The sequence below is a fragment of the Triticum dicoccoides genome, chromosome 6A (assembly GCF_002162155.2).
Source record: "Triticum dicoccoides isolate Atlit2015 ecotype Zavitan chromosome 6A, WEW_v2.0, whole genome shotgun sequence".
Taxonomy (NCBI): Eukaryota; Viridiplantae; Streptophyta; class Magnoliopsida; order Poales; family Poaceae; genus Triticum; species Triticum dicoccoides.
The window spans coordinates 155,818,397-155,842,060 of record NC_041390.1 but is presented as its reverse complement, the minus strand read 5'-3'; the positions used below and the strand labels follow the sequence as shown (position 1 = coordinate 155,842,060).

The following is a 23,664-nucleotide window of genomic DNA, read 5'->3' as shown; positions in this document are numbered from 1 at the left end:
TTAAGATGACCCTCCAAAGCCCAAGGCCTTTATGAACTGGCAATTTGTAGATTTTGGTTTTAATTTTATTATTTACTCAGTACAGGATTTCTAATACCATATGTAGCCTATAAGATTTTGTTATGTATTTTAGATCTTGTACCTGCCTACAGGAAGTTCTACATCTATTTTTTTTCCCTCACACTGGAATTTTTAAACAGCTTTGCATATTCTCAGCGGAATGTTTTTGGAAGGAACAAGAAGTTGAATCTCTCACTAGAGAGGGGCCAAATAGATTCTATATTTCGTTTAAACTACACTGACCCTTGGATTGACGGTGACAATAAGAGGACCTCCAGAACTGTCATGGTTCAGGTATTTACCTTTAGTATGATATCACCACAGTTCCATGATTCCATCAGCTGCGAATCATGTGCATGCGCTTATGATAGTTTTCCTTGTCAGAACTCTAGGACCCCTGGAACACTTATCCATGGTGGGGAGCATCCTGACCATAGTCCTATTACAATTGGACGGGTAACTGCTGGCATTGAATATAGTCGACCTTTCAGGCCTAAATGGAGTGGTACTCTTGGATTGATATTTCAGGTAAACACGTGAATAATAGTTGTAGTAATCGATTCACCTTTCCCCCTGCATGTAGGCCTGCTAGCAAAAGTCTAAAGTAGACAGAGTCGTGTACTTGTGTGATGTCGGTACTAACTTTGTTGATTGAACCGTATAAATATGCATTACTGTTTCCTTTGCTTACCTCTCCATAAAAATAGCCTAATTGTGTTCTGTTGACACTTTCTATGCAGCATGCTGGTGCTCGTGATGACAAAGGCAACCCTATGATCAGAGATTTCTATAACAGCCAATTAACTGCAAGGTCTCAAATCCTGATTTCTCATTCAACTTTAGTTTGTACCACAAGTATATACATAACAGTGTACACCACGAATACAGTTGTCAGATTAAGTTACTATTAGAAATGTGATGGTCCTGTCATGAAAATGCAGCGGCAATCCTTATGATGACACGTTACTTGCTAAGCTTGAAAGTGTCTACACAGACTCTGGAGATCATAGCTCTACAATGGTTAGTTTTTATCCTCTGCATTTTACTATTTTCTAATCTTGCCGTGACAGTTTCTTATATCCTACTGTTGTTACTACTTCCAGTTTGTTTTCAACGTCGAGCAAGGTCTGCCCATTCTTCCGGAGTGGCTTAGTTTCAACAGAGTGACAGCCCGTTTGAGACAGAGCTATGAAATTGGTCCTGCCCGACTTCTTCTAAGGTATGTTTTAGTGCATGCCGTGCCGTTGATGGACAAGAGTGAAAACATCAGTTTAACCTGGACGTTTCCACACAGTGGACTTACATTTTGTTGTTATGTTACCTGATACATCATTTTATACTATGATCCAGTGCTTCTGGAGGTCATGTGGAGGGGAACTTTTCGCCTCATGAAGCATTTGCAATTGGTGGGACAAACAGTGTAAGAGGATATGAAGAAGGTGCTGTTGGTTCTGGCCGCTCATATGCAGTTGGTAGTGGTGAAGTCTCTTGCCGCTTGGTAAGCCTTGCCTCTCTTTTGGCAATATTAAGTTATTTGTCTAAACTTAACATTTACATGAAACACCTCTAGATAAAATGCACACAACCATATGCTATTCTCATAAAAACCAGTCAGCAACATCGATACACACATATCAAGAAGAAATTCTTATAAAAAACAGTCGGCAACATCAATAAACGCATATCAAGAAGAAACTATAAGTGTAGTATTTGAATTAGTTTGCAATTTTAAGATGAAGTCTTATTTGCTCGTATTTAAGAATGTAACAGTAAATCGATTATTTTGTTTGAGACAACAACAAAAAACTACACATGAAGTTCAGTGTAACATCTCCAAATCCGTGCTGGACACCTATTAACTGCATCATGCACGCGTGCGACCAGGTACGTGTGCATGCATGGTGCCTGTTACTTCAGTTCTCCGTCACCTGATTTATGCTAACACTATCATGGTTTTCGCTATCTTATATTTGTTTCAATGACTACCAATTTGGAATTATTTCTATACTTGTGTCAACGATCCAATGATTTGTTACTTGTCATACATGATTTCATGGCTGGAAAATTAGTACTTTAATCGTGGACTTTTCATGATTGCTACCTGCAATGAAATCAAATGCATTTGCATTGAAGAAAAATGAAATCAAATGCATTTGATTAGTTCTTGTGATACTCTGATGCATGTCATGCTTGCCGTATGATTTGCATTAAAGAAAAAATCAGCCTGCTTTGATTACTCACAGTTGTCATTTCCATGTAGTTTGGTCCCTTGGAAGGTGTTGTCTTTGGTGACTATGGTAGTGATCTTGGCTCTGGTCCAACGGTTCCTGGTAAGTCATGTTGTACTCACATTTTGCTGTGATAGTATAATTTAGTCCAGGTCTGTGGTCTCTAAAGCAGGCTAGTTCTGTACTTGTACTCAAATTCTCGAAGCCACGTTAGATTCAGAATGAAGAAAATTATTGCTTTTAACCCCTATTCTAGTTAGAAGATTTTGCTGCTGCTGGAACAGGCCTGACAGGGCTCCACCTCCAGATTTCGAAGAGCAGATTTTATGTATTAGCTCTTCTTCTCACAAAAACCTCTTCTCACTTGCGCAATCTATCGTCGTTTTGTCTTTTAGGTGACCCAGCAGGGGCCCGTGGGAAGCCAGGAAGCGGCTACGGGTATGGTGTTGGTATCCGTGTGGACTCCCCACTGGGACCTTTGAGACTTGAATACGCTTTCAATGACAAACAAGCAAGACGATTTCACTTTGGTGTTGGGCACAGAAATTAAATTATCGAGGTGGCTGTTGTTTGATCTCTGTCAGCCTTAATCTGATTTACTTGCACTGGTAGGGATAGTGCCATTGTCTTTGCGATGTCGATACAAGTTTCCGCAAAGCAAATTTTGTGTAGCCCAGATTGCCTGAACATATACAGTTCTTTGCTTCAATCTTGTAAACTTTGCTGGAAGCCGCAACCAGAGAAAGCTCTCCAGCTGACAAACTGCGGCGTTTTGTTGATATGAAATTTGAGCTAAGAAATCAAAATTGACGACCTGTGTAAGTAATGTGCACACACTTGCCTCAATCCAGCAAGCCAAGTCTGCATGTGATGCAGTGCCTCCAGGTACCCATCCTTGCGAGGTGGTTTGAAACTTTGAACAATTTGGCCAACCTATATTCCTGGGAATGTCACCATGTTCAGCTAGGACTTACCTCGTCTCCAAGTTTGTAATGATAATCTGCTACGAACTTTGTCGTGTTATGAATTGTAACTAACTACGATACTCATGCGCAACATCTTGCAATTCAATCGGGGGTGTTGTGAACGACAGCAAAACAGTCATGGCAGGAGAGAGAACTTGGTGAAGGTGATTGATTCTTCACCTACGGTTCATAATTTTTGCCCCTACCTTTGGATGAAATCATAATCTAAGTAGACCCAGTCTAGAAATTCTAGCACCAAAGTTGCAACAGGCTGTTTGGAAACAATAACCCAAAGCAAGATTTTTAAAAAAAATACTCCATGGCAAGAGCAAAAGAAATTGGAGATGTATAAACTTGGAACAGAATCAAGGGTTAACAGGGCAATTACAGCCTGCAGGCCATGATTGTGGGCAGGTTTTTAACGTGTCAAATTGACAAAAGAGCCGCAAATCTGTTCTAGTTGCATCCTGTTACTGGACAACAAGCCCGATGGTTGTATTCAGATACCCGTCACCACATATGGTTTTCTGAAACAACAAAGTGAGGGATGTCCAGCCACCACATACGGGTCGCCACACTGCTGTTTTTTCCTAGTAAAACTGTCAGACACAATGACCAGGAGTAATAGTGTATGCTACACGTGGCCAATGCAACGTTCTGGCCATAATTCTTGCTTCTGAGCAACGAACCTTCCAAACCCCACGCCCCTTGCCTTGCAGATCGCAAGAAACGGTTGATGTATGGCGAAGTTCTCAGGCTTCAGAGGACACTATGAACAGCTGGTATAGTTGCAGCGGTGCGGTCATATGTTACAAGCTGATCTCCTTGGGTAGGCTGATCTCCAGGAAATACAAGCTGCCAATGTGGAATCGCGAATTAGGCATGTAGAGAAAAGAATAATGTGTGCTGCTTATTTTTCAAAAATATAAAAATGTCCTCTGCTTTCAAGGCATGGGGTCATGTATAATAACCATAATAATGAACAGCAATTTTGCGTCAAAATTAGCATGTACTCCCTCCGTTCGGAATTACTTGTCTCGGAAATGGATGTATCTAGAACTAAAATACATCTAGATACATCCATTTCTGCGACAAGTAATTCCGAACAGAGGGAGTACATAGTGATCTAAACGCTCTTATATTTCTTTATGGAGGGAGTACATGGAAGTGTGAAGGAATGTAGGTTATGCATTTGTACTGTGAATGCGTATGACAGGTTACTATTGATGATCACATTAATGCATATGGCTGCCGACCGAATTTACTCAGGTCAATATTTTTGTTTGGGTGAAGGGACCAGTATGTTTAAGCCTATTGTCAAACACTGCTGCAAACATATTATTATACTAATGCAACCTTCATGCCATAAATTCACCCTATAGATGATAGAACATAAGTCATTACTCATTTTCTCTACGATGCACTCACTGCCAACAACATATGATGTCAATCTCCTACGATACTGTCACCTACTCCCTCCGTTCTAAATTACTCGTCGCAGAAATGGATGTATCTAGAACTAAAATACATCTAGATACATCCATTTCTGCGACGAGTAATTCAGAACAGAGGGAGTAGAATACAAGAACTCAATTACCACCCTCTAACATGGATATTAGTCGTTTTTTCTCAAATCACAGAGTAGAAGTGCTTCAGAACTATACAGACAAGTCCTTTGTGCAGAAACATCAACAAACCTCGCAGACATGACGGCCATGCCAACAAAGACTGCTTTGACAGCTTGCTTCTGACCAGCATAGTCAAATGCTAGAGGTAACAACTCATGCAAAGTGAGGAAAGCCATAACACCACCAACTGCGTCAAGACAAATGGGAAGTCAACAAAGTACTAAGCATGAAATATCACGGTTTAGCTCTACTAACAGACTAACCTGATGCAAGTAGGCCTTCAAGAATTTCAGGATTTAAGTTGCTCGGAAACAAGACAGCTGCAGTAATCACATTTGGCATCAGTGGTCGATAGGTTATTAAAGAATAAACTTACAGAAAGGCTCACAAAAATAGCATACCTACAAAAAATACCCCTAGTGGCTCAGCCAAACCAGAGAGTGTTGCATATTTAAATGCTTGCCATTTGCTTTGATATGCAAGAAAGAAGGAAACACAGAGAAACATTATCAGCTGCAAAAAAGTAAGTCCAATAATGACAATAGGAATAAAAGGAAATATTGAGCTATAAAGGGAAATTCTAATTTCCCTTCGTTCTAAAGTACAATGATTTCAAACATGGTCATGCTTTGTAGGTAGGGATGAAAACGGAGCGGAAAGGGACGGAACTGAGTGCTATCATATTTGTTTTCACATTTTTTTGCAGAAGCGGAAACGAATACAGAAACCCCGGAAATGAATACGGAAACATATACTACCAGAAACGCATACGGAGCCCCGGAAATGAATACGGAAACATATACTACCAGAAACGGATACGGAGCGAATACAAAGCGGATACGGAGACAGAAATAGGCATTGATCGGAACTTAAAAACCCCTTGAATCATAGAGAAATACACACAAAAACAAACAAATTTAATGAGTTGTTAACATGGCTACAAAATACTATCATTATGTTAGCAACTTAGCGTAGTATTGTAGTAGTACCGGACAATTGCGTATAGGGTCAAGCTGAGTACATGTGTGGTAGTAGAAGTTGGGCCTCAGATCCATTCTACTAATTGTGTCATTGTGTTCTCTTTGGTGGTTGGGCTACAAAGCAGCTATAGGTCTATAGTAAAAACAGAAATTCCATATCCACGGAAACGAAAAGTTCCGTTTCCATGCATGTTCCACCGGAAAACACCGTTCCATTTTTGTTTCCGTTTCCGCATAAAAAATTCCATTTCCACTTCCGTTTTGTAAATTTCCGTTTCCGTTTTCATATTTCCTCTCCATTTCCATTTTTCCTCGGGAAAAACGGAAAGTTTCCACTCCATTTTCATCCCTACTTGTAGGTACTTTGGAATCCAATCACCCTTTAAGACTGGAGGAACAGATAAAGCTCACATAGCCGAGATCAGAGTGGCTCACCACATTTGAGAAGTTCTAAGATTGTATGTCATTTAATAATAATGCATAACAAGCATGACTTATATTTGTGTAACCAACTTATAACATTTGGCTACAGAAAACCAAGAATTCGTAGCATTTGCGCTAGTGGACTCAAGACTCGTTTTGAAAGATGGTGTGAACTACAAACTTCACTAATTATTCATCTCTACATGGGGAAAACAGGTACCTTTTGGTAGCAAAATAGAGTGGCAGAGCTACAGCAACCCCCTGAGAAGGTAAAAAGTGTCAACTAGTTAGGATAGTAGATCAAAAAGAAAATTGGCAACATGTCAGTCTGTCAGTAGTCTCGGATATACTCCCTCCGTCCCAAAATAAGTGTAACTCATTTAGTACAACTTTGTACTAAATCAGCGACACTTATTTTGGGAAAGAGGGGGTACGATTTTGTAGAACTATAGCTTCTTTTGAATGTCTCTCCATAAAATGGAATTATTTAATTTTCCGTGATAGATCCTGCTAACACAATTTGCAAACTCTCCCTTGTACATAATAATGTGTTTGATGCCAACTAATTCTAGTATGGTCACTAAGCATCAAACTGAACTACACAGATCAAAAGGAAAATATAGAAGTTGGTTAGTGCGGAGACCTAGCAAATATCAGAATACTCAAAACTTCATGGCAAAACAAGCACTGCAAATGAGTTAAGATTCATCATGGCCCTCTTGTCTTGTCATGAATTAGTTTGCCATGAGATTGAGCTTTCATATATCAAACCTATATATTGACTACCTGGTGCAGTATAACAAACAATTTTTTTATGGCAGTTGAATCTTCTTACAAAGAGCACCCCAAGGGCTATCCTAAGTGCCAAACTGCCAATGATGCAATATATAACTGCAGATAAGAATTCTTAGGCTACTTAACCAGAAAGGCTGATAGGTTGATTTATATACCTCGGGTATGTTATGTAAAGCAATAGCAATAGCCAAGTTAACTCCCACGCGAAGACCCTGCATTTTCGTTATAACCGAATATAATTAGTGCAAGCTATAAATAATAATAATAAGGTGCATGAACTCTTTGAAAACCAAAACAACCAAGCTATGCTCCAGTAATTTTTCTACTGTAACAAAATGCGAGGTGCAGAACGTCCTCTCAGCAAATCAATGATGCCACTACACTGAGATGAATGCACGGCGGCATTACCTTCACGGATCCAAGAAATACCGCCATTCCCTCAGGAAAATTGTGCAAGCTAATTCCTGCAGCTCAGAATAAGTACAAAGTCAAATGATTGTGATGAATGTTTGACTTCAGTCAAAGCAAATATGCTGAGTATATAAAAACAGAGGCAGTAACTTACCAACAGCAGTAATGATGCCACTGAATAAGACTTGGCGGCGATGTTTTTTCATCATATCTTTGCCCGACCCGTCATCATCAGTCTGCTTTCCACAAAAGAAAACCAACTTCTATTCAGCCCACTTATTTTGGTTAGAAAACAGATTTGATATGAATGATGCTGGAAACATCCCCGAGGATTGTTCATTCCAACCTTTTTCTTGCTTGCATCAGTTGTTGGCACAAAGGTTGGCTCTGGAATAAACTTGACAACGAACCCAAAGAAAAGAACTCCTGCAAAAAACTGCAAAATACCGCAATGTGTTATCTGAGATAGACTGAAATTTCATTTCATGAAACAGATTCTAGAACTGCAAGAAAGATCCAACCGACCCATAGATTGGCCTTCAAGAAGCCAATGGAGTTGAGTGCGTTGTGTGCCAAGTCTAGAAACGAGATGCTCAACATAAGTCCAGCAGCAAAACCCTGCATGCAGCATGAGCAATACATAGAGCACGAACAATCAGACAACCATCACTAGTTCACTACTCACCTAAACGACAGATAATCAATAACTTATGAGAAGACAGTTGATGACCTGGAGGAGGCCGAGCCTCTTGAGGTCAGGGGAAGGGTTGACGATCACAAGCAGCGCACCTGAAGACACAAATCTCGGGCTCAGCTTAAGCGGTCACAAGGAATCCTCGCAGGATATCAAGTAGAAGCATGAGAAACTGCTAACTAGGACGTGGAGGCGCAATGGGCGACCGTGTTAGGCCAACAAGCAAGGTTTGCCGTTACTACCTGTATCTGAGCGTCGTAAAAACGATAGGAAAGCCATAATAGCCTCAGTGTGGAACTGGCTTTGGCGCTCTGTAAATCAGTCTGACAGGCCCCTGGACTACTAGCTTCATCTATCTATGCATTCTGATGAATGTTGGGCCGCGGCGATTGATGACTAGTTGTCCTGCTTGGGTTCATGTAACACGGCAAAAAACTCCGTCGCTTTGCAAATAGCAAGGCACTGGGTCCTTTTCTAATAATTCTGTAACACGACCGAACAAGAAGATGCTGGAATTATCCCCGAAAAGGCCGCGCAAACACTGAAAATCCTCAAGTCAGGCGGCACGGTGGCGGTCGAGCAGGCAAGCAGCCGAGTTGGTGCTCGGGGGGAGAGAATCCGTGGCGGGATGGCGCGTACCGAGGGAGGTGCTGAGGCCGCCGACGAAAGAGAGGGCGAGCGCCACCAGCACGTGCTGCTCCATCTCCGCCGCGCTCGCGCTCGGGGCAAGGGTTTGAGGGGCCGCCGGCCGAGGAGCGGGTGCGCGGGGAGAGGGGAGGGTGGGAGGAGAGCGGAGATACGACTAGTGGAGCGGAGGGATCATCAGGGAGGATGGGGATGGGTGGGAGGGAGGAATAGGGGAACTGCTAAATGCTAATCACGAACTGCTCAACTGCCTTTGTGGCATTTCAATCTATTTGTACTGTAGTATATATTTGAAATAAATAAAAGGCATATTGAAATCGTGAAAATCGTGGCACTACTGGTCTGTGCGGCATGAATCATGGTGCTCACTGCACCTTCTCCCCCGACCAGTTTTGTCGAATTCTTTTTTTCCTGCTCTTGACGGCAATCAATTTATATATCTTCTCAAAGACTATAGATTCCGAAAACGATAATCTTCTCAAAGATTCCAACCCAAACAAGCCCGTTGGCAACCGTCACCACTGCCACAGGCTAATCAAGAACCCGATGTCATCATCAAAAGAAAAAAGGAAAGAATAGACGGAGGCAACACGAACAGGTAGAATAGAATAGAATCACAGCAAATATCATTCAATTGTTCGAATGAAATGATAACACGGCGCCATTAGCCACGGGTTACAGACGCGGATTGGGTTGAGTTTACCAAACGGGCCGAAAAGAAGAATTACAAGCGCAGTTACATAGTACCGATAGATAATGTGTGGTGTAATCATCATAGAGTGGTCATTAGTTGATCGGTGAATTGGAATTAAATTAAATTGAATCAACCGACGCGTCTGCGTGGCGCCGCGTGGGAACGTGGGAGCGCGAGCTCCGGCCCGTCTCAGTGCAGGTAGTAGGCGACGAGGGAGACGAGGAGCGCGGCGGCGCCGGGCGCGCCGGCGAAGGCGCCGCTGGTGGCCGGGGCGGTCGCTCCGGCTGCTCCGGCGGTGGCGCCGGCGGCCGCGCCGGGGGACTCGGCCGGCGCCTCGGTGGCTGGGGCGGTCGCCGCGACCAGGGAGGCGGAGGCCACCAGGGCGATCAGCACGGCGCAGGCGATCTTCTTCATCTCCATGGCTTCTGCCTCCCTCTCCTCGCGGGTACGGGACGGTTGCACGGGGCCTGCGCAAAAGAAACAAACAGCAAGCGGCTAGGCGGTCGAGGAGGAGAGGTCGGCCGGCGAGGCGCGGTTTATTCCGGTGGTGGGAGCGGGGCGGTGGGGGGAGGGCGGCTCGGTCGCTCTCTGCAAGGCCTGGGAGAGGGTGGGGTGGCGCGGCGCCGCGTTTTGTAGGGCGCGCGAGCGGCCATGAGAGGGCCTCGCCTGGCCGTCGGTTGCCGCCCTGCCCAAATTAGGGTACCCGGCTTCCGTGCGGGTGGCCATTAGCGCGCGGCGGGAGCGTGCGGCGGAGGGCATTGCCTTCGTTTGTGTGCTTGGAAAAATGGAACGGTGATGGTTAATCGGCCCGCGGAATATGAGTTTGATTAATTTAATCAGTTTTGATTGATTATCAAACGACCTACGGTCATCCCATGGATACTGCACAACTCCCCAACTATCGGGTGAACCTACGACAACAGCTCGTGCACGCGCCCTAAGTCCATATGCGAGACATGACTGCTACCTCAAATGGATGTGTTATGCGTGTTCAGGTACCGAGGACGAAGCCATGGAGGAGCAAGGACGAAAAATGGAACGGTGATGATTAATCGGCCCGTGGAATATGAGTTTGATTAATTGAATTCAATTATCAAACGATTGCCCCTCCACGTTTTGATCTCATGTGACATAGAATGTGGAAGTATATTGTTTAGTAGCTTGTGACAGGAGGAAGAAAATCAAGCAGAAATAGCAGTGCCCAGTAACAGTTCAATCAAGTGCGATCGGGTGCCACTAGTACCTGTGAAGAACGTTCGAGTACCACGATATAAGAGCATCACTAGCCCATCCCTTGTACTCACCCGATCCATATCAATATCGTTGATTTAATACAACTTTATGCTAAATCAACACTAAGTACTATGGATCATTGATAGTAACTTAATTCTCTGTCATTACTCATCCTTTAATTCTGAATTGAACGTGTTCTTCGTCTAGCGCGTCATCCAAAACTTAATCCTAGGCTGTCCACGACGTCCTCCATGGTCCTTGTCAATGGTTGTTTGCAGCGCTGTAAATGTTTGCGGCGCTGTAATGGATAGACCATATCTGCTGCTGCTGTTTGCGGCGCTGCAGATGTTGTTACTATACTCTAGTCCTCTGTAAAACTCCTCTCACTTATTGAAATGAAAATTTGCTCCGTCAGCATTTTGTCAAAAAAAAAGGACTTGATATCCAGAAAAAATCAAACACACTTTCTTGATAAAGAATCATTTCAAACGCAAATTTAACTACTTCATTGCATAATTAAACAACATTACCAAATTAACACCATACATAGCATAATAAACAGTCCATTACCAACTACATTACACTACATCAACATCGAACTATCTAAGATAAATTAGATACTAGGCACATAATACCAGCTTGATTAATCAACATCCAACTATCTAATATGATGATTAATCAACCCATGGTATGAGTTTGATCAATTGAATTGGATTACCAAACGATTCCCTTGCCCTTGAGGAAGAAAATAGTAGTACCAGCTTGATTAAAAATCCACGTATCAATGAGTTTGATCAGTTGAATAGTAATAATTCATACCCACAACCTGTCGTCTCACACCTCCCTTCGGCAGGCATCAAAACCACTTTGATCATACGCGAATTAAACAGACTATCACCTGGCCATGCCGGCATGCCGAGGATTTCATTTCATTCATGGGACAGGACACTTCCACAGTTGTTCACATCTAAAACCACACCACACTTGCATTCAGTTACTTACACACGCCCACTCATAAAACAAAGCGACACTAGAGTTGCGACACAACCCCTCCACACCAGTCCACTCAACACCCATTTTTTTCTCGAAGGGCCTGCATGCATGTCAAGATTCATATCATTTGCGCATGCATGTCAAGATTCATATCATTTGCGCCCCTTGGTGCGCTTCTTCTCAAGCCTCTGCCGAGCGCGCTCAAACTCCTCCTCCGTGGGCTCTGAGCTGCCCGCCTTGTTGTCGTCACACTTGGACATTATAGATGACAGAACAGAGTCAAACCGCTCCTTCCTCTGTTCCCTGCGCTGCGAGATCGCCAGGATGAGGTCGCTCTCCTGGCTCTTCTTTTTCCTATGGCAGTTTCAGGAGACAAAACAGTGCAGACTTCACATAAGCAGGTGATAGCGACTAGTATCTTGAGAGGATCAAACTGGAATGAAGTGTTTCAAGGGATGGATAAATGCTAGTAGTAGGGAACTTACTTCACTCTCCTCTCCAATGGGTTTGTGGGTGGTTCTATCTCAGAAATCTTTTTAGCCCACTTCGCATACACTTTGGTGGACTTCAGCTCGCCTACAAAGAAAGGAGACGGTAAGATAATTGCGCATACAGAGGTTTTGAGGAGCCGGTTGAGTCAAACATGTAAAATCAAGCACTTTACTAGCACCTCGTTGTAGATTGTAGAAGAAAATGGGACAAGAAATCAATTATATATGGAAAAATCATAGTGGCAACAGTATATGATTATTTACCTTCAGCAATTGCCTGATCAATTATATCTTTGAAGCGGTGAGAATCAAGCTTGGCATCTGAGCAAATCATAGAGCAGAAAAGTCTGCACAAAAAGGCAGAGAGTTAGAAAAAAGGAAATGAAACACAGTTGTTCAGTTGCAGTTTATCAAGCTTTGGAGCAAACATTTAATCCAGCATCAATCACCTGTTCATGTTGCCCTTAAATTTTGTGTACAGTTCCTTTAAATCCTTTTTCTCAGAGTCTGACCCTCTGTACTTAGCTTCAAATTCTTCAATGTCAGCCTCTGTGACCTGAGAATAATTTAGACAAAGCAAGTTCATCATGCATTGTATAAGCAAATGGGCAACGTAAGGTTCTCACTGGCATGGAGCAAACACATACCTTTCTGTACACTGTTCTGAAGTACGCTTGGAGATTGTCTGCAGCTTCTCCAACCAGTGCCTAACACAAGGGAAAAGATTCAAGAATATAACACAGAAACTTAAAAGGTGGAAACCAAATTGCTAGGATTAGGTGCTCACATCATCATCAGTAATTCCAGTCTCATCATACAATGCCCTTTTCTCCTGGTCTCCAAGAATAGATATCACCTTCTGCAGCTGCTGAAATTTTTCGTTGGCTTCCTGACAACACATAGCATTTCAATTCAGATACATGGTACGTATTTACTACAACAAAGGTTCAGGGTTGAAATCCTACCTCATCTCCAGGATTCTTATCTGGGTGAAGACGCAAGGCCAACTTGTGATATGCCTTTTTTATCTCCTGTTGTGAAGCTGTGCTCTCAACCCCTAATATCTGCAGAAAGAAGGAAAAACAAGCATATTAAATGAGATGTCTGTCATACTATGAGATCAGCAAAGTGGAGCATATCAGCATAACAATTGTTTATTAAAGTACTCCTGTAGAAATTCAGACTTAATCCAATTTGAGGTCGCTGCCATGTACCCTTGCAGCTCTCTGCATGTTTATTTAAACATGGGTTTTCTACCATAGTAAGTGCAATCAAGTTGTATCCACCAACTGACTGCAACTTTGCAGAAACAAAAAAAAACTAGTGATGATGTTTGAGAAGAAACCATGAATGCAAGCACGGTGCAGCTTTTGTTCTTGTAACAAAAAATTATATCTTGGTTTAACTGGACGTGAACCAGAAACTTTATATAACTCATGGAAGTGAGGACTGAATTCTGATCCATAAAGTGAATAAAAATGTTCCTATTTGCTAACATATGACTTACAGGACAATTGACACCTTTAGCTGAACAATGGTATGTTCCTGGATCGACGTATATATAGCAGCCCAGCAGATCCTAACTCCAAAATCCCAAGCAAACATCTCCCTTTCACATCCAGCCACATAACTGCTTGACCCCAGAAACAGGGCAAGGATAAAAGCCCTTTAGCACACTTACTAACCAATATGTGCGGCATGTGATCCTTTAACCCCGGCATATTTTGGATCCGAAATGGGCATGTGTCCGGTTTTGATATGAATTGACTGCGGTTCACTAGGCTACTGTTTTGTGTGAAAAAATGTCATGACAGCGGGGGAAAGATATGTGTCCAGGTTTATACAAGCAGGTAACTAGGTCATAGGACTCCATATCTCGGGGCTAATCTCCTGTGTGCGCATGTTTAATCACAATACCCAAATACTACTAACACCTGAGTGATTAGCATGGAGATCCACGAGAAATTCCTACTAGGGAGCACCTGACTTAACAACGGATAGCCCTGAGCAGCGACATCAGACAAGCGTACATACGACGCCCGCCCTTACTGCTCATCCACGAATCCTAAACATCCGCGCACGATTCGATCAAACGCTAGCGGTGGAATCCGAAGCCCTAGGGTCTGGATGGTGGTATTACCTCGTAGAGGCTCTTGCTCTCCGCGGCGGCGGGGGCGGGCTCATCGCCGTTCATCTCGACGTCGTCGCCGTCGCTGTCGCAGGAAACCCTAGCCCTCCTCTTGCGGCCCATTCGGTGGGAGGCGGCGGAAGTGGGGGAAGTGGAGCAGGAGACCGTGGTGGTGCGATTCTTTCTTATAGCGGGCGAGGCTCGAGCGCGAGTGCGGGAAATTTTCCCGCGCGCCGGAAATTGGCGGACTCCCGTACCGGTACCGTCCCGATCAAAATGCTTGGGGTGCGGGGGGTGAACAGGGAGATAATACTAGTATGTTTTTTTCCGATGAAAAGGGGTTCCCGGCTCCATTTCATATAGAAAGAAACCACACGACTGGAGTACCAAGTTATTATAGAAACTCCAACTCCGAGAGAGCAGAATCGGCATTTTGCGCATATGCAAACTAATGAGAGCTGCAAAGAGACTAAAGGTTTGTCCTTACCAAAGGGAAAACCATAATAATCAAGCCAAGACGCCTAGTCTGCATCTATTACAGAGGTAAAACGACCTTAGAAGAGGCTCGCAGGCCGGTGAAGAAAATCAGCAAAACCCTGAGAACACCACTTGAATAGAATATTGTTCATTCGGATGTTTGAGCTGATATTCAATGGTGGTTCTCCCTTCATGGTCGGTTGTTCCCATTGAGGGAGTCCTAGACTAGAGGGTCCTCGGGCGTCTGGACTATGCGATGTGGGCCAGACTGATGGGTCGTGAAGATATGAGATCGAAGATCTTTCCTCGTGTCCGGATGGGACTCTCCTTTGCGTGGATGGCAAGCTTGACGTTTGGGTGTACAGTTTCCTTTCCCTGTAAACCGACCTTGTACAACCCTAGCCCCCTCTGGTGTCTATATAAACCGGAGGGTTTAGTTTGTAGAGGCAATCATAATCAATCACCCTAGACATCTAGGGTTTAGCCATTACGATCTCGAGGTAGATCAACTCTTGTAACCCCTATACTCATCAAAGTCAATCAAATAGGAAGTAGGGTATTACCTCCATTAAGAGGGCCCGAACCTAGGTAAACATCGTGCCCCTGTCTCTTGTTACCTTCGATCCTAAGATGCACAGTTCGGAACCCCCTACCCGAGATCTGCCGGTTTTGACACCAACATTGGTGCTTTCATTGAGAGTTCCTCTGTGTTGTCGACGGAAGGATCGATGGCTTGCCTCGTCGTCAGTGACAAAATCACCTCTGGAAGGGCCCTAGTTCCCGGGCAGATCCTCCAGATTGGCAATTTCTCCATAGGCGCCCACCCGACCATTAAGCCCAAGACGGTCCCTCGGATTGCCAAAAATCACCTCCGCATCAACCCTGAAAGTGTTGATAAGATGGATCCGGCGGATGTCTCGTCTTTAAACGAACTGCTAGATCGCATCACCGCCCTAGGGGTCGCAATAGATTACGATCTGATTGGGCTTAAACCCGATCAGAAGGAAATCAGGTCTCCACCTGTCACCCACCTGGTGACTGTCGTGGAAGAACAACTTGAGGATACTACTCCTCCTATGTTGAAAACAAACTATGTCCGGATCTTCGAGCCCTACGAGCCAGACACTCATCGTCAAGATGAGATCATCTGTCCTCCGAACATAGAATTAGGTGCCGAGTCTAAAAACCCCCAGGACACTCCGGATCCTGGGCCAACGATCTCAGAAAATTTTCAAAATCCGGATTCCACAATGGGTCAGGGTTCGGATTTAAGACCACCCACCCACCACAATCAATACTCTCCAAGCAATTCCGGTCCCCTGGACATATGTGATTTAATGTATATACGACAACATGAAGGAAATATGCCCTAGAGGCAATAATAAAGTTATTATTTTTTTCCTTATAATCGTGATAAATGTTTATTATTCATGCTGGAATTGTATTAACCGGAAACATAATACATGTGTGAATACATAGACAAAATTGTGTCACTAGTATGCCTCTACTTGACTAGCTCGTTAATCAAAGATGGTTATGTTTCCTGACCATGAACAATGAGTTGTTATTTGATTAACGAGGTCACATCATTAGTTGAATGATCTGATTGACATGACCCATTCCATTAGCTTAGCACCCGATCGTTTAGTATGTTGCTATTGCTTTCTTCATGACTTATACATGTTCCTATGACTATGAGATTATGCAACTCCCGTTTGCCGGAGGAACACTTTGGGTGCTACCAAACGTCACAACGTAACTGGGTGATTATAAAGGAGCATTACAGGTGTCTCCAAAGGTAGATGTTGGGTTGGCGTATTTCGAGATTAGGATTTGTCACTCCGATTGTCGGAGAGGTATCTCTGGGCCCTCTCGGTAATACACATCACATAAGCCTTGCAAGCATTACAACTAATATGTTAGTTGTGAGATGATGTATTACGGAACGAGTAAAGAGACTTGCCGGTAATGAGATTGAACTAGGTGTTGGATACCGACGATCGAATCTCGGGCAAGTAACATACCGATGACAAAGGGAACAACGTATGTTGTTATGCGGTCTGACCGATAAAGATCATCGTAGAATATGTAGGAGCCAATATGGGCATCCAGGTCCCGCTATTGGTTATTGACCGGAGACGTGTCTCGGTCATGTCTACATTGTTCTCGAACCCGTAGGGTCCGCAGTAAGGTTACGATGACAGTTATATTATGAGTTTATGCATTTTGATGTACCGAAGGTTGTTCGGAGTCCCGGATGTGATCACGGACATGACGAGGAGTCTCGAAATGGTCGAGACGTAAAGATTGATATATTGGAAGCCTATATTTGGATATCAGAAGTGTTCCGGGTGAAATCGGGATTTTACCGGGTTACCGGGAGGTTACCGGAACCCCCCGGGAATCATATGGGCCTTAGTGGGCCTTAGTGGAAAGGTGAAAGGACTGCCCATAAGGGCTGCGCGCCTCCCCCCTCCCCTAGTCCTATTAGGACTAGGAGAGGTGGCCGGCCACCCCTCTCCTTCTTTCCCCCTTGGGGAATCCTAGTTGGAATAGGATTGGGGGGGGGGGAGTCCTACTCCCGGAAGGAGTAGGACTCCTCCTGCGCCCTCCTCCTGGCCGGCGCCCCCCTCCCCCTTGGCTCCTTTATATACTGAGGCAGAGGCACCCCAGAAACACACAAGTTGATCATTGAGATATATTCCTTAGCCGTGTGCGGTGCCCCCTGCCACCATATTCCTCGATAATACTGTAAGCGGAGTTTAGGCGAAGCCCTGCTGCTTTAGTTCATCAAGATCGTCACCATGCCGTCGTGCTGACGGAACTCTTCCCAGACACTTTGCTGGATCGGAGTCCGGGGATCGTCATCGAGCTGAACGTGTGCTCGAACTCAGAGGTGCCGTAGTTTCGGTGCTTGATCGGTTGGATCGTGAAGACGTACGACTACTTCCTCTACGTCGTGTCAGCGCTTCCGCAATCGGTCTGCGTTGGGTATGTATACAACACTCTCCCCTCTCGTTGCTATGCATCACCATGGTCTTGCGTGAGCGTAGGAAATTTTTTGAAATTACTACGAAACCCAACAGTGGCATCCGAGCCTAGGTTTTATGTGTTGATGTTATTTGCACGAGTAGAACACAAGTGAGTTGTGGACGATACAAGTCATACTGCCTACCAGCATGTCATACTTTGGTTCGGCGGTATTGTTGGACGAGACGACCCGGACCAACCTTACACGTACGCTTACGCGAGACCGGTTCCCTCGACGTGCTTTGCACATAGATGGCTTGCGGGCGACTGTCTCTCCAACTTTAGTTGAACCAAGTATGGCTACGCCCGGTCCTTGCGAAGGTTAAAACGGAGTCTATTTGACAAACTATCATTGTGGTTTTGATGCGTAGGTGAGATTGGTTCTTACTTAAGCCCGTAGCAGCCACGTAAAACTTGCAACAACAAAGTAGAGGACGTCTAACTTGTTTTTGCAGGGCATGTTGTGATGTGATATGGTCAAGGCATGATGCTGAATTTTATTGTATGAGATGATCATGTTTTGTAACCGAGTTATCGGCAACTGGCAGGAGCCATATGGTTGTCGCTTTATTGTATGCAATGCAATCGCGATGTAATGCTTTACTTTATTACTAAACGGTAGTGATAGTCGTGGAAGCATAAGATTGGCGAGACGACAACGATGCTACGATGGAGATCAAGGTGTTGCGCCGGTGACGATGGTGATCATGACGGTGCTTCGGAGATGGAGATCACAAGCACAAGATGATGATGGCCATATCATATCACTTAAATTGATTGCATGTGATGTTTATCTTTTTATGCATCTTATCTTGCTTTGATTGACGGTAGCATTATAAGATGATCTCTCACTAAATTATCAAGAAGTGTTCTCCCTGAGTATGCACCGTTGCCAAAGTTCGTCGTGCCCAGACACCACGTGATGATCGGGTGTGATAAGCTCTACGTCCATCTACAACGGGTGCAAGCCAGTTTTTGCACAAGCAGAATACTCAGGTTAAACTTGACGAGCCTAGCATATGCAGATATGGCCTCGGAACACGGAGACCGAAAGGTCGAGCGTGAATCATATAGTAGATATGATCAACATAAACGATGTTCACCATTGAAAACTACTCCATCTCACGTGATGATCGGTTATGGTTTAGTTGATTTGGATCACGTAATCACTTAGAAGATTAGAGGGATATCTATCTAAGTGGGAGTTCTTTAGTAATATGATTAATTGAACTTAAATTTATCATGAACTTAGTCCCTGATAGTATCTTGCTTGTTTATGTTGATTGTAGATAGATGGCTCGTGTTGTTGTTCCGTTGAATTTTAATGCGTTCCTTGAGAAAGCAAAGTTGAAAGATGATGGTAGCAATTACACGGACTGGGTCCGTAACTTGAGAATTATCCTCATTGCTGCACAGAAGAATTACGTCCTGGAAGCACCGCTGGGTGCCAGGCCTGCTGCTGGAGCAACACCAGATGTTATGAACGTCTGGCAGAGCAAAGCTGATGACTACTCAATAGTTCAGTGTGCCATGCTTTACGGCTTAGAATCGGGACTTCAACGACGTTTTGAACGTCATGGAGCATATGAGATGTTCCAGGAGTTGAAGTTAATATTTCAAGCAAATGCCCAAATTGAGAGATATGAAGTCTCCAATAAGTTCTATAGCTGCAAGATGGAGGAGAACAGTTCTGTCAGTGAGCATATACTCAAAATGTTTGGGTATAATAATCACTTGATTAAATTGGGAGTTAATCTTCCGGATGATTGCGTCATTGACAGAATTCTCCAATCACTGCCACCAAGCTACAAGAGCTTCGTGATAAACTATAATATGCAAGGGATGAACAAGACTATTCCCGAGCTCTTCGCAATGCTGAAAGCTGCGGAGGTAGAAATTAAGAAGGAGCATCAAGTGTTGATGGTTAACAAGACCACTAGTTTCAAGAAAAAGGGCACAGGGAAGAAGAAGGGGAACTTCAAGAAGAACGGCAAGCAAGTTGCTGCTCAGGAGAAGAAACCCAAGTCTGGACCTAAGCCTGAAACTGAGTGCTTCTATTGCAAGCAGACTGGTCACTGGAAGCGGAACTGCCCCAAGTATTTGGCGGATAAGAAGGATGGCAAGGTGAACAAAGGTATATGTGATATACATGTTATTGATGTGTACCTTACTAGAGCTCGCAGTAGCACCTGGGTATTTGATACTGGTTCTGTTGCTAATATTTGCAACTCGAAACAGGGACTACAGAATAAGCGGGCACTGGCAAAGGACGAGGTGACGATGCGCGTGGGAAACGGTTCCAAAGTTGATGTGATCGCAGTCGGCACGCTACCTCTACATCTACCTTCGGGATTAATATTAGACCTAAATAATTGTTATTTGGTGCCAGCGTTGAGCATGAACATTATATCTGGATCTTGTTTAATGCGAGACGGTTATTCATTTAAATCAGAGAATAATGGTTGTTCTATTTATATGAGTAATATCTTTTATGGTCATGCACCCTTGAAGAGTGGTCTATTTTTATTGAATCTCGATAGTAGTAATACACATATTCATAATGTTGAAGCCAAAAGATGCAGAGTTGATAATGGAAGTGCAAATTATTTGTGGCACTGTCGTTTAGGTCATATCGGTGTAAAGCGCATGAAGAAACTCCATACTGATGGACTTTTGGAACCACTTGATTATGAATCACTTGGTACTTGCGAACCGTGCCTCATGGGCAAGATGACTAAAACACCATTCTCCGATACTATGGAGAGAGCAACAGATTTGTTGGAAATCATACATACCGATGTATGTGGTCTGATGAATATTGAGGCTCGTGGCGGATATCGTTATTTTCTCACCTTCACAGATGATTTAAGCAGATATGGATATATCTACTTAATGAAACATAAGTCTGAAACATTTGAAAAGTTCAAAGAATTTCAGAGTGAAGTTGAAAATCATCGTAACAAGAAAATAAAGTTTCTACGATCTGATCGTGGAGGAGAATATTTGAGTTACGAGTTTGGTGTACATTTGAAAAACTGTGGAATAGTTTTGCAACTCACGCCACCCGGAACACCACAGCGTAATGGTGTGTCCGAACGTCGTAATCGTACTTTACTAGATATGGTACGATCTATGATGTCTCTTACTGATTTACCGCTATCGTTTTGGGGTTATGCTCTAGAGACGGTTGCATTCACGTTAAATAGGGCACCATCAAAATCCGTTGAGATGACGCCTTATGAACTGTGGTTTGGCAAGAAACCAAAGTTGTCATTTCTTAAAGTTTGGGGCTGCGATGCTTATGTGAAAAAGCTTCAACCTGATAAGCTCGAACCCAAATCGGAGAAATGTGTCTTCATAGGATACCCAAAGGAAACTGTTGGGTACACCTTCTATCACAGATCCGAAGGCAAGACATTCGTTGCTAAGAATGGATCCTTTCTAGAGAAGGAGTTTCTCTCGAAAGAAGTGAGTGGGAGGAAAGTAGAACTTGACGAGGTAACTGTACCTGCTCCCTTACTGGAAAGTAGTTCATCACAGAAAACTTTTTCAGTGACACCTACACCAGTTAGTGAGGAAGCCAATGATAATGATCATGAAACTTCAGATCAAGATACTACTAAACCTCGTAGATCAACCAGAGTAAGATCCGCACCAGAGTGGTATGGTAATCCTGTTCTGGAAGTCATGCTACTAGATCATGATGAACCTACGAACTATGAAGAAGCGATGGTGAGCCCAAATTTCGCAAAGTGGCTTGAAGCCATGAAATCTGAGATGGGATCCATGTATGAGAACAAAGTATGGACTTTGGTTGACTTGCCCGACGATCGGCAAGCAATTGAGAATAAATGGATCTTTAAGAAGAAGACTGACGCTGATGATAATGTTACTGTCTACAAAGCTCGACTTGTCGCAAAAGGTTTTCGGCAAGTTCAAGGGATTGACTATGATGAGACCTTCTCACTCGTAGCGATGCTTAAGTCCGTCCGAATCATGTTAGCGATTGCCGCATTTTATGATTATGAAATTTGGCAGATGGATGTCAAAACTGCATTCCTGAATGGATTTCTGGAAGAAGAGTTGTATATGATGCAACCGGAAGGTTTTGTCGATCCAAAGGGAGCTAACAAAGTGTGCAAGCTCCAGCGATCCATTTATGGACTGGTGCAAGCCTCTCGGAGTTGGAATAAACGTTTTGATAGTGTGATCAAAGCATTTGGTTTTATACAGACTTTTGGAGAAGCCTGTATTTACAAGAAAGTGAGTGGGAGCTCTGTAGCATTTCTAATATTATATGTGGATGACATATTGCTGATTGGGATATAGAATTTCTGGATAGCATAAAGGGATACTTGAATAAGAGTTTTTCTATGAAAGACCTCGGTGAAGCTGCTTACATATTAGGCATTAAGATCTATAGAGATAGATCAAGACGCTTAATTGGACTTTCACAAAGCACATACCTTGACAAAATTTTGAAGAAGTTCAAAATGGATCAAGCAAAGAAAGGGTTCTTGCCTGTGTTACAAGGTGTGAAGTTGAGTAAGACTCAATGCCCGACCACTGCAGAAGATAGAGAGAATATGAAAGATGTTCCCTATGCATCAGCCATAGGATCTATCATGTATGCAATGCTGTGTACCAGACCTGATGTGTGCCTTGCTATAAGTTTAGCAGGGAGGTACCAAAGTAATCCAGGAGTGGATCACTGGACAGCGGTCAAGAACATCCTGAAATACCTGAAAAGGACTAAGGATATGTTTCTCGTATATGGAGGTGATAAAGAGCTCACCGTAAAAGGTTACGTTGATGCAAGCTTTGACACTGATCCGGACGATTCTAAATCGCAAACCGGATACGTGTTTACATTAAACGGTGGAGCTGTCAGTTGGTGCAGTTCTAAACAAAGCGTCGTAGCGGGATCTACATGTGAAGCGGAGTACATAGCTGCTTCGGAAGCAGCGAACGAAGGAGTCTGGATGAAGGAGTTCATATACGATCTAGGTGTCATACCTAATGCATCGGGTCCAATGAAAATCTTTTGTGACAATACTGGTGCAATTGCCTTGGCAAAGGAATCCAGATTTCACAAAAGGACCAAACACATCAAGAGACGCTTCAACTCCATCGGGGATCTAGTCCAGGTGGGAGACATAGAGATTTGCAAGATACATACAAATCTGAATGTTGCAGACCCGTTGACTAAGCCTCTTCCACGAGCAAAACATGATCAGCACCAAGGCTCCATGGGTGTTAGAATCATTACAGTGTGATCTAGATTATTGACTCTAGTGCAAGTGGGAGACTGAAGGAAATATGCCCTAGAGGCAATAATAAAGTTATTATTTATTTCCTTATAATCATGATAAATGTTTATTATTCATGCTGGAATTGTATTAACCGGAAACATAATACATGTGTGAATACATAGACAAACAAAGTGTCACTAGTATGCCTCTACTTGACTAGCTCGTTAATCAAAGATGGTTATGTTTCCTGACCATGAAAAATGAGTTGTTATTTGATTAACAAGGTCACATCATTAGTTGAATGATCTGATTGACATGACCCATTCCATTAGCTTAGCACCCGATCGTTTAGTATGTTGCTATTGCTTTCTTCATGACTTATACATGTTCCTATGACTATGAGATTATGCAACTCCCGTTTGCCGGGGGAACACTTTGGGTGCTACCAAATGTCACAACGTAACTGGGTGATTATAAAGGAGCATTACAGGTGTCTCCAAAGGTAGATGTTGGGTTGGCGTATTTCGAGATTAGGAT

The 23,664-nt window shown here is 43.5% G+C and overlaps 3 protein-coding genes across 3 annotated transcripts in view; 1 reads left to right on the top strand and 2 right to left on the bottom strand.

Moving 5' to 3' along the window:
- The window catches only part of LOC119316387 (outer envelope protein 80, chloroplastic), a 7,207-nt gene extending 4,081 nt beyond the window's left edge, over positions 1-3,126 (top strand). Inside the window, exons 9-16 of the mRNA XM_037590705.1 lie at positions 201-354; positions 445-588; positions 801-871; positions 1,002-1,080; positions 1,164-1,279; positions 1,411-1,558; positions 2,321-2,390; positions 2,684-3,126. Coding sequence (XP_037446602.1) covers positions 201-354; positions 445-588; positions 801-871; positions 1,002-1,080; positions 1,164-1,279; positions 1,411-1,558; positions 2,321-2,390; positions 2,684-2,838 — 937 coding nt within the window. The 3' untranslated portion in view covers positions 2,839-3,126. The remainder of the gene's footprint in view (positions 1-200; positions 355-444; positions 589-800; positions 872-1,001; positions 1,081-1,163; positions 1,280-1,410; positions 1,559-2,320; positions 2,391-2,683) is intronic.
- Positions 3,127-3,618: 492 nt separating this feature from the next.
- On the bottom strand, positions 3,619-14,634 carry LOC119316386. Its single transcript, XM_037590703.1, is given in 19 exon segments — positions 3,619-4,108; positions 4,951-5,068; positions 5,145-5,201; positions 5,283-5,350; positions 6,505-6,545; positions 7,235-7,291; positions 7,488-7,543; positions 7,645-7,726; positions 7,837-7,926; positions 8,016-8,108; positions 8,221-8,279; positions 11,763-12,103; positions 12,235-12,325; positions 12,505-12,587; positions 12,690-12,796; positions 12,888-12,947; positions 13,028-13,129; positions 13,206-13,304; positions 14,381-14,634. Coding segments are annotated over 19 exon segments (1,761 nt in total). The 5' UTR covers positions 14,492-14,634; the 3' UTR covers positions 3,619-4,062.
- Positions 9,429-10,224, bottom strand: LOC119316385 (arabinogalactan protein 23-like). The gene has a single exon (XM_037590702.1). The coding sequence runs from the start codon at positions 9,941-9,943 to the stop codon at positions 9,713-9,715; it is 231 nt and encodes a 76-aa protein (XP_037446599.1). The 5' UTR covers positions 9,944-10,224; the 3' UTR covers positions 9,429-9,712.
- Positions 14,635-23,664: the final 9,030 nt, after the last annotated feature.